The sequence below is a fragment of the Bison bison genome, unplaced genomic scaffold, assembly GCF_000754665.1.
Source record: "Bison bison bison isolate TAMUID 2011002044 unplaced genomic scaffold, Bison_UMD1.0 scf7180017864145, whole genome shotgun sequence".
NCBI classification, from domain to species: domain Eukaryota; kingdom Metazoa; phylum Chordata; class Mammalia; order Artiodactyla; family Bovidae; genus Bison; species Bison bison.
In genome coordinates this window covers 8,141,911-8,152,820 of record NW_011494717.1, presented here as the reverse complement: position 1 = coordinate 8,152,820, position 10,910 = coordinate 8,141,911, and the positions used below count along the sequence as shown (strand labels likewise).

At 40.5% G+C, this 10,910-nt stretch overlaps 1 protein-coding gene across 1 annotated transcript in view; it reads right to left on the bottom strand.

Moving 5' to 3' along the window:
• Window positions 1-6,939: 6,939 nt before the first annotated feature.
• The window catches only part of RAB10 (RAB10, member RAS oncogene family), a 62,103-nt gene continuing 58,132 nt past the window's right edge, over window positions 6,940-10,910 (bottom strand). Inside the window, exon 6 of the mRNA XM_010840585.1 lies at window positions 6,940-9,476. Coding sequence (XP_010838887.1) covers window positions 9,393-9,476 — 84 coding nt within the window. The 3' untranslated portion in view covers window positions 6,940-9,392. The remainder of the gene's footprint in view (window positions 9,477-10,910) is intronic.

The window sequence follows — 10,910 nt, the reverse complement described above, 5'->3', positions numbered from 1 at the left end:
CTACTCTGGTGTGAAACATGAAAAGAGATTTCCCCTCTTCTAGTTTTCCACTTCTCTAGAAAGCATTTTCTTTCAGACTTCTCCAGTCAGTGTTATTCTCTTTAATTACTGTCACCGGTTTAAAAGGGGAAACTCAAGGGACTGTTTGAGCCCTGCCTTGTGCATCTCACTGGATTTATCACAGCCTAGCAGTGGAGGTTTTAACACCGTCACAGCCCTGTACTTGGTTCTTCTAGTCCTCAAGGAAGTGGAGAGGCACCAGGATAGAGTGGACACACCCTGGATTGGGAGGAGGGCTACCCAGGCTCCCTGCAACCCCACTCAGTTATTATCAGCTGTGTGATCATGAGCTGTCATGTTGCCTCTTTTGTATGTGTAAACTAAAGCCCTGCAATATGATTTCTAAGTGACCTATTTGTCCCTTAGTTGCCCTTGCTTTTTTGAGAATTTGACTGTGCATTTATTTATTTTTAATATTGATTTGGCTGCACCAGGTCTTAGTTGAGACACTTGAACTCCCAATTGCAGCGTGTGGGACCTAATTCCCTGACCAGCGATCGAACCTGGGCCTCCTGCATTGGGTGCTTGGAATCTTAGCCACTGGATCACCAGGGAAGTCCCAGGCTATGCATTTAATATTATCCTGCATTTCTAGGTGTCTGCTGTGTTGCCTGGCTCAAAGCACATATGTGAAGCTTGATCAATTCTCATTTATGTGTTCATTCATTCAGCCCTTTAGCATGATTGACTGGGCAGCTACTATGGTCCAGGAAGAGTCAGGCACTGGAGATCCAGTGGTAAACCAGGCAGATTTTATCCCTGCTCTCAGAGCCTGCTCCCTAACTAGAAGGGCTCTCCTTAGTCTTCACATGGACCATCAGCTCTGTAGTGTCCATCACCTGTCAATGTTATTTCTCCCATTGTGTTTCTGGAAACCACATCCTTGGGGTCCACTCGAGATCCGTTGTTTCCTAGGCCAGTGGCACAGCCCCACAGGATCTCCCTCTTTCCCGGTACACTTGTTCCTTTGGCTAGAGTATGTCCTCCAATAGATTCCTGAGAAGTCAAACAAGGGAAGGAAACATTTAGCTGTTTGCCTATTTCGGTACATCACTTTACATTTGACAGGTAATTAGAATGAGTGTAGAATTCTACATAGAATATCCTTTCACTCAGAGTTGTTTTCTAGGTCTCCATATTACTTGAGGAACATTTATATACATTCAGGTTCTTGATTCTTTTATATGTGACCTATTTTTCTCCTCTGGATTTAAAAAAAATTTTTCTTTTATCCTTGGAGTTTCAAAATGTCATGATCAGTGCAGATAATTTTTTGTTTTTTGTGCTAGGCCAATCTGGAGACTAAAATCCCTCAATTCTGGGAAGTTCTCTTATATCTTTTCTCTGATAATCACTTTCCTTCTGTTTTCCTATTTTCTTTTTCTAGAGTTCCAGCTAATCAGATTTTGGCCTTTAGATTGGTCCTCTAAATTTCTTATCATTTCCTCCTGTGTTCCATTTCTCACTCTTTTGTGTGTGTGTTTTTTAATTTGGGGAGATTTCCTTGACTTACCTAATTCTTCTCCTGAATCTTTTATTTCAGTTGACAGTTTTTATTTTAGAGAATCCTATCTCATTTCCTTTTAAATGAACCCTCATCTTGTGGTTTTTGGATTCAATGTCATCTCCTATCCAAGAATATTAATTAAAGTGAGTTTAGCTTTTTCTTTGATATTCTGCTTTGCTTTCCCTTTATTTCCTTTTTTGGTTTTGTTGTTGTTGTTTTATTCTCTCATTTATGTTAACATGAAGAACTGAATATTCTGATTGAATGCAAATATCTGTTAGGTCTGAGTGTCAGGCATGCGGATTTTTATTGATTTGTCTATATATTTCTGTTTGAATGATCTTATATATACTAGGTAGACGAGAAACTTTACCTATGTCCATCTATCTTGATGACTGGAGACCTTCAACATAGAATATCTGCAATGAGCCTACCTTTTAGTTGGCAAACCTCCACGGACAGCATTTGTGAGTCTTTTCTCTTGGGCCAGGTTTCCAGAGAGGACATTCCTAATTTTCGGCCTGGCTGCCAAAGTTCTGGGAGAGGGAAGGGATAAGGAAGGAAAGAATCTGAGAGGAGCTCATTGTTCAAGATGCAGATGTTCACGAAAGTCCTGGTGTTTGACCCTATGACTCATCCCCACTTTTCCCCCGTACCGGGTCTGGAGGCTCTGTCACTGCATTTCTGCCCATGTGAAGCCCCTAGGAAGGGTGGTAGCAACTCCTGGCTGTGAAGGGTGAGCATGGACACCTCAGGATCCCATTACTTCATATACAGACTTTCTACTCATCCCCATTTTTAACCCATTGCCACATGTTTATCTTCTTTGCAGTCCCCAGTACCTCTAAATTCTGCAACTTGTGGGATTCAGAAAAAATCTGCTCACTTTTTATTGACATTCAACACTTAAGATTGTCATTTCTTCCCTAGTTAGCTGTTTTCTATCTCCCACCTAAAACACAGGTCAATTTTTGCATAAATAAAATTTTAAATTCTTACAGATCTCTTGCCTTTTTTTCCCCCCGGTCTTTGTAGAATTATACTTTGTAAACTCCTTTACTCCCATCGTTTTGGGGGTTGAGAGAGGGAATTTAATTTTGTGTGGCTGCGTTTCCCATAAATTCTTGAAAATGGATCTCCGACCGATGGGCTTGGGGGAAGTTTCTGGTGTCACAATGAAGAAATGCAGTTCCCAGTAAGGGTCGCAAGGTGGCTCCAGCAACTCTGTATTTAATTTACAGTTTCTTCATAGCCATAATTAGGCAGAAGGGAACCACAGAATCAGGACATTTAAACTGGACTGCGTCTCTGAGGGCTTCCTAGCTCACTTCCTTTTACAGACAACAGAGATCCCTGAGAGTCAACCAGCTTATCCTGTATCTGGAGGTAGTTGCAGGAATAGATTGGGCTTGAATTTTAAAGTTCTTTTAAAGTTATATTTGAAGTTGCCTTTAAAATGGAATACAGATGTGAATGCCTGAAAATGGGGATGGAAACAAGGAGGCCAGTGCAGCAGGAGAAAGATGCAGAAGGAAATCACTGCTTCACTGACCACACGTCCTGAGCTCCTGCCTCATGGGCAGCCATGCGCTAAGTACTGTGAAGACACGAAGGAGAGGAGGGTCCCTGCCTAACAGAGCTTCAAGTCTGGGAAGGAGACGAGCCAACAGGAAACAACTAACCACAAGCCAGGAAGTCTGCAGTACATGTCCAGGGGAAATGTAACTCAAGTGCTACAGAAAGGAGAAGTGGGTGGTCACTTCCCTGCTCCAGACTAGGGAATAGCCTTACTGGTGTGACTTGAGCTGGCCTTGGAAGAACAGCCCTTCTCAAACTGGTATGTGCATGAGTTATCACCCAGGGCTATTTCAAAGCAGATTCTAATTCAGTACAGCCAGTGTGTGAGGTGTGTGGTTGTGCACGCCTGGAACTGAGATTCTGCATTTCTAACAAGCTCCCAGGTGACGTGGCTGACCTGAAGACCATACTTTGTAAGGGTGTAGGCACCGGTTGGTTCATGAGCTTGGCCACACATGCAATCACACAGGAAGTCAAACAAAAAAACCAGAGAGATCTTGTGTTAATTGGCCTGGGGTAAAACTTTGGCATTAGTGTTTTTAAAAGCACTCCCCCCATATTCTAATGTGTAGTAAAGTTTGAATGGCACTGAAACAGGGCATTTATCATTCTTTTCGTCTATCCAGCACCCAAATTTCCCACCTCTGAGTTAGAGCCCACCCTTGTAGCTCAGTTGGTAGGTAAAGAATCTGCTTGCAATTTGGGAGACCTGCCCGGGTTTGATTCCTGGGTAGGAAAGATCGGCTGGGGAAGGAAACAGTAACCCACTCCAGTATCCTTGCCTCAAGAATCCCATGGACAGAGGAGCCTTGCAGGCTGCAGCCCACGGGGTCGCAAGAGTTGGACAGACTGAGAGACTACATCACACCCACTCTGGAAGCTGAAGACAAGACACTCCCTTTCCCCCACTTGCCTGGAATTCGGGTTCCATCAACCAACCCAGGCTTTGCAGCAAAAGCTGCGGAAACAAAGAAACAGAGGCTGAAATGAGCAAAGATTTTGCATTGGTGGCAGCTGTAGTTTCAGTGAGAATTCTTGGAGTGCGATACTCAGCAGCAGGCACTGTAGCACCTTGGTAGACCAATTCTGCTAAGCCTGATTGAGTGCTGGTCTTGGCTGCACAGCGTCTCAGACTGGTTCTTGTTCTGCAGACTGTGTAGCATTTTAAACACACAGCACCCTTTATAGGTAAATACAAATTTTAAAACCCACGTTGACAATCATGCAGATATGTAATAAGGCAAACACCCTTGTAAACAACATTCATGACCAAGATACGATTTTACTGTCCCCCAAACCCTGTTGTGTGCCCCCATGATTTTTAACTCCATGACTTACTGGGTAAACCAACCCTAGTTATTTCCTTAATATTCCTTATAGTATGTCTGTACTTCCCTAAACACATTATGATTTAGTTCTGCTTGTTCTTTCTTTCCATCTTTTGTTAATCTGCCATCTCTCTCCCCCAACTCAGTGAAACTAATTGAAGAGACTGGGATCAGTTGTCCTGTAAAATTTACTAGTCTGGATTTTATTGATTGATGTAATTTAATATATTCCTGTCAGAGTTCCTATAAAATTGGTAGTTCAATCTAGGTACATTTGATCCGACTGAGATTTGATTTTTGGTGGTGGGGGGAGGCGGGTACAGGACACAGCCTCAGCATAGAAAGTGTTGTGTTCTTGGTCAGAAGATACATAAATATCTGGGTTTCTCTTAACTTGCATTAGAGCCTCTATCACTTTGTAGTTCAATGACATTTAATGTTAGAAGTTCCTGAGTTCTGTGCTACAGATTTTCTTTCCTTTGTAACTGTTATTCTCTCTTTAAGTGCAGCAGGAACACATCACCTTTTTGTCTTGGTGCTGAAGTTTAGGACTTCAATGTCCCAGCAGAACACTTTCACTTGGAGCACTCATATCCCCTGTGTGGCTCTTAATCTTAGGGTCATATTGATCTCGTATCAACCTAGGAGATTGGCATAAACTATACCCAGCTGCCTTTTCCTTCCTCCCCTATATTTTGACTTACTTCATTACTACTATTCACTGCTGCAGCCATTAATAAGTAACAGGAGTCCCCTTCAAAGTACATCGCCCCAGAAAGCCAATTAAGATGACTGAAAAGCAACTGCATTATCATTTACTTCCAGCCAAGAGGTGGTGTGAAGTAGGAGGAAACAAAAAGGACAAGCTGGTAATAAGGGGTGATACAGGTTTTAAAGAAGAAAAGCAGTAAACTGAGCTAAGCACTTTTCAAGGGCATTGTTCTTTGTGAGAGGTACGAAGGTCGGGCTAAATGGCTACATTAACTCGATAAGATTAAGGCTACACTGGCATTCTTTCTGCTGGCTCTAGCATATATTTATTACCCCCATTATAATCAGTGTAACAACCAAAGCTTAGGACCTAATCCTGAGAAACTGTGATATGGTGAAGAAGATGAAAGCAGACTGGGCCGTAGCTTGGTTTCAAAACTCGATTCCAGCACCAAGTGGCTGTGCAACCTTAAGCAAATCACTTAACCTGAAACAGTTTATTTTGTAAAGTGGGTACTACTTCACCAGGCTGTCGATGACAACCCGAAGAACCTAGAACAGTGCCACGAATACCTAGTCCGAATACCTAGTCCATTTCCTAGTAGGCAAGAAATACTCCTTCACATAATCCCCTGTACATAAAGCCTGCCCTCTGCCATCATTTTAGTCAGATCTTAACTCAAATTCGAATTAAAATAGCAACCTTGTATCTGACCTTTAGAATCCTTGTTCCTCTGCTTCCAGCCCATCTATATACTTGTTTTCCTCAAACACACTGCAGGGCTCACAAGGACTCCCCATCACACTGTCCAGTTGGATTTCTGGTTTTTCACACAAGCAAAGCCATGTTTCTAATTTGCTTGTGATCCCTTCTTACCCTCCCCTTAGCCCATTCATTCAATCCACATATCTAAGAACCCAACTCCAGTGCCTCCTCCTTCAAAAACCATCCCAACTATTCTCACCAATTCAATCTCTTCTATTAACACAGCACCTAAAACCACAACTATTTGGCCCTTGTATAAGTCTGCCTGATTACTAATTCCTTCTGCTTTCTAAACTACAAGGTAAACCTAACAGCAGAGGCTCTTGTGTCCTTTCCCTATACCAATCTCAAAGGCACAATCATAGGCTCCACCTTAAGACATAAAATTCTGTGCTGATGAGAGGTAAACAGGGAAGCATTTAAAATCACTCTAGGTGATCCTTCCAAAAACTACAGTTATAAGAAAACCTCTGCTATGTCCGTCCAGCAGAGATAATCTTGTCAACAAATGTGTACCTTTACTTATTGACTAATAAGGCCTCGACACATGATCAAACATTTCTTTCACCAATACTACATATAAAGAAAGCCAAAGTTGTTTCTTATGGTTCACAAAAAGAGTGGGAAACACTTTACATGTTTCAGGTAAGAGGACAGTCACTGCTAAAACAAGAATTTCTCCCCAGTGTGGTAGCCTTACCTTGGTGCCCCTGAGTAACAGCTGACTTCACTTGTGGTTGGCACATTCTAGTAGTGTTGGCTGGCAAGTGACTACAGTTGCGTGTGCTCTCTCGATGCCAGCATGATTCTGCTTTTAAAATGCAGTTTCTTCCAACAATAGCTCTTGAGATTGCCTTCCCAGCTTTCCCTAGTTGAAAAGTTATTCCCCTCTATTTCTGTTCCTCTAATATCCAGTTTGCTATTGCACTATTTTCAGAAGGAATCCTCCATCTTAGACTCCATAAATAAATGAAAACCAAGTCACGCAGTTGGAAATCAAGTTTTGTTTTTATATGAACATAAGTAGACCATCTAGAAATATTTCAGTTTATTTAAATTGTTAAGTAGAATATGAAACCGAATTTGTAGCTAGTACCAGAGGATGGACTTAACTGTTTGGTGTTTAATGAGAACAGCTTCTACACAGGATCCCAAGAGACTTACAGAAAAAGGGGCAAAGCCCTATTATTAAGCAAATAAAACTCAGGTTTCAAACAGGTTATACAAAAATTGATTTATACTCCATTTCCCTTTTTTTTTTGATATTTAGAAAGTGCAGATTTAACAAAAGGTAGCCATATCCTTTCTATGTACAATGCCGATTATAATTTATTGCAAACAACAAAACTGTCAGTCTGTTACCCAAAAATCCCAGTGTTTAGCTCTCAAACCTTAAGTCACTGAATTGAGTAAGGATTAAAGAGGGTTAAAAGTAAAAAAGCTACTGCCACATTCCAGATAAAGAAAAACAACAAACACATTAAAAATTAATCTAACAACAATAGGTTTAACCTAAAACTTTTGAGAAGCTTAACCTCATTTCATTATTATTTTTAGTGGAAAATTAGGGATTATTTGGCAATGCTGCTTTTACTAGTAGTAAACAATGATAAAGTCAAGTGAGGGGAAAACCTAACAACAACCACCAGTGAGGCATATAAAATCGCTTTTAGGGCACTATCTGAAAATTCATGGATGTTCACAGCAGATATGTCCCTGTGTTGTTTACGTGAGCCAAGAGGTCATTAAAATGCTATCCACGACACAGAAAGACTTTTCAATGGAAGCTGCTGTCCTAAACTCAGCCTCTGCTAGAAATGAATCATGCTATTCACAATTATTTCAACAAAGGTATCATCTTAGGATGCTAGCAGCATAGCAAACTTAACTTACCCTACCCTAATGATAAGCAGTAAAGCAAAACTAGAAAAATGAAGGGGAAAAAATGGCAGGGCAAGAGAGAGCCTAGAGTTTCTTATCTTTACATGAAAAGCCTTTGTTGTTCTTTTTTTTCAAATCCAGAGTAATACAAGTTTCCCAAAGGGATGTGAAGACAGGACTTAAAATCAGTAACAGCCTAAAGTACTTCTAAATCTTAAGGTAAAGACAACTTAACACTGAAAAAGTGTTCTTCATAGGCCAAATCTCAATATATTTGGCAAACGTGTTAATAAATTTCACTCCTCCTTCCCACCTTTTTAAAACAATTTTGGGCTACCAAACTGCTAGAGGAGTTGCCAAAATGGAGACTATTCAAATTTAGGTTAAGATATTTATTCTAGGAAAGTGAATAGGCTATACACTTAGTTAGAAAGACAAACCACAACACCCTCCAAACACTAGTGCATGCAATTAACTCTTCCATTTCATAAACTCAATGGAGAGAGACAGGAAGGGAACAAAGCGGGAGAAGAGAAGAGCAACGTGAAGTCAAGAGCAAATGAAGGAATCCGGGACAGAAGCTTTAGGGGACTGAGAAAATGAAGGGGAGGACACGGTTAACTGACATTGGATAGTAGGCAGTCAGGATTTATCTTTCAGTTTACTTAGCAAGTTAAATCAGTGCTTTATGTTAAACTCCACAAACCCACTAGTTTACCCCTTTCATTTTTAAATAACTCATACCACAGGGTGGTGGGGAAGAAGCAAATAAAGCAGCATGCAGGAAGAGACACGAGGAAAAAGTGGCCAAGGAAAAGAATTGGTGGCAGGAATAGTTTTAAATATAAAGGCCACTTAAAATGAGACTCAGCAAACCAAAGCGATCATTTCTGTATTATCCTTTGTCCTCAATTAACTACTTTGAAAATTACAGCCAAGCAAACCACAAACATTTTAATGCTTTATGTTTCGATGATATGTCTCCTGCACATGCTTCCACCAAAACAAAACAACAAAAAAAAGGAAAAACCAAAGAAGTTCCTTTCCACATAAGGCACAGGACAAAATTAATCCCATTTACATATTCAAGGCGAAAATGAATGTTTTCCTGGCTTTTTTCTTTTGCTATCACATGTCTATAGATTATAGGGACTCAAGCACATTTATCCATGACAGAAAATTCCACTGTTGTACAAAATAAAATTGTTAATTCTAACTTTTATTCTTATACAATTTGCAGAATAGAGTTGAAATGATTGCTATAGGTTTTAATGTTGATAAGAATTGGACTATAATACAACTGAAATGCAGTGGTGAGCTGAGCAAGTACATTTAAAAATGAACTCACAGACATGATTCTTCTATACATTTTTTGTTTGAGGAAAATTATAAAGTCAGCAAGCAGTCACAGATGAAACAACAAATAAAACAGGTGGACTAGAGAGTTAAGATGAGGAACGAAAATATCTGTTTCAGAGTTAAAAATGGGACAGAGTGGTTTATTTTGCAGCAAGAAGAGAAAACAGGGTGGTGGATGGCAACTGATGGAACAGCAGAGCGCTCAGCAACATTTGCTCTTCCAGCCTGTCACACCTCCTCCACTGCTGATATCTACGTTTTCACTGTTGGGCTCTTTTACAGGGGTCTGCAACAAACACACAAGGAGAGCAACCCGTGAAAAACACTGCCATGGATACACCAAGATTCAACAGAAGTATTCCCATAAATGTTAATTTATGTAACAAGATGCAATTACAGTCACTGAGATACGTTTTCTCCTCCACGCAAAGTAAAGAAACGGAAGCTTTGTTTTTGACCTTCATTTTGTCTTCTTCCAATTGTGAAATGTCCCCAGGCCTCCTGGCTTCCCTTTGTTGAGCTTCTGAAATCTGCTCCACCCTACCTCTTGTGATGAGTGGTATGTTATCTCTTAGATCTGAGCCCTGAGTACTTAGTACTTAAAAAAAAAACAAACCCGTTCATATGCATATTTCATGCATATGATGAAACTAACGCTGTATCATCAGAGAGGTGAAATAGCCCTTTTCTGTTTCATTTTACTTGCCTTTTGAGACTGGAGCTTGTATTACCATAGCGTTGTTTTAAAAAGGCAATTTTATGATGATATACTAACATTAAATGAAGGAAATACAGTGGGCCAGAATGCAAAGTTGAATAATTCATGTTAAAGGCCAATATAGGAAAAGATCAAAATAAGAGATGCCAAAATTTTAACAGTAGCAACCCTTAGGTGGTGGATTTATGAATGATTTTATCTGGGGTGGGGGCAGATATTGGTATTTCAAGTATAAAAACAGAAAGGTTACCAGAAGCAATTAAATTTTCTCCTTTTCTCCTATATAATGTTTGCTTCTCCTTCAGGACTGTATCAGATTTTCTCTATTTTATGTCCATTTAAATATACCGGAAGACTAACAGAGAATTCAGGACTCATATCAAACCTGTGTATATTACCTAGTCATTTGAGGGAAAAATATGAATATCTCCTTGGAAGGAAAGTTATGACCAACTTAGATAGCATATTCAAAAGCAGAGACATTACTTTGCCAACAAAGGTCTGTCTAGTCAAGGCTATGGTTTTTCCTGTGGGCATGTATGGATGTGAGACTTGGACTGTGAAGAAGGCTGAGCGCCGAAGAATTGATGCTTTTGAACTGTGGTGTTGGAGAAGACTCTTGAGAGTCCCTTGGACTGCAAAGAGATCCAACCAGTCCATTCTGAAGGAGATCAGCCCTGGTATTTCTTTGGAAGGACTGATGCTAAAGCTGAAACTCCAGTACTTTGGCCACCTCATGCAAAGAGTCGACTCACTGGAAAAGACTCTGATGCTGGGAGGGATTGGGGGCAGGAGGAGAAGGGGACAACAGAGGATGAGATGGCTGGATGGCATCACTGACTCGATGGACCTGAGTCTGAGTGAACTCTGGGAGTTGGTGATGGACAGGGAGGCCTGGCATGCTGTGATTCATGGGGTCACAAAGGGTCGGACATGACTAAGCAACTGAACTGAACTGATGAATATCTGATTTCCCAATTTTGCTACAAGTTATTTGTACTG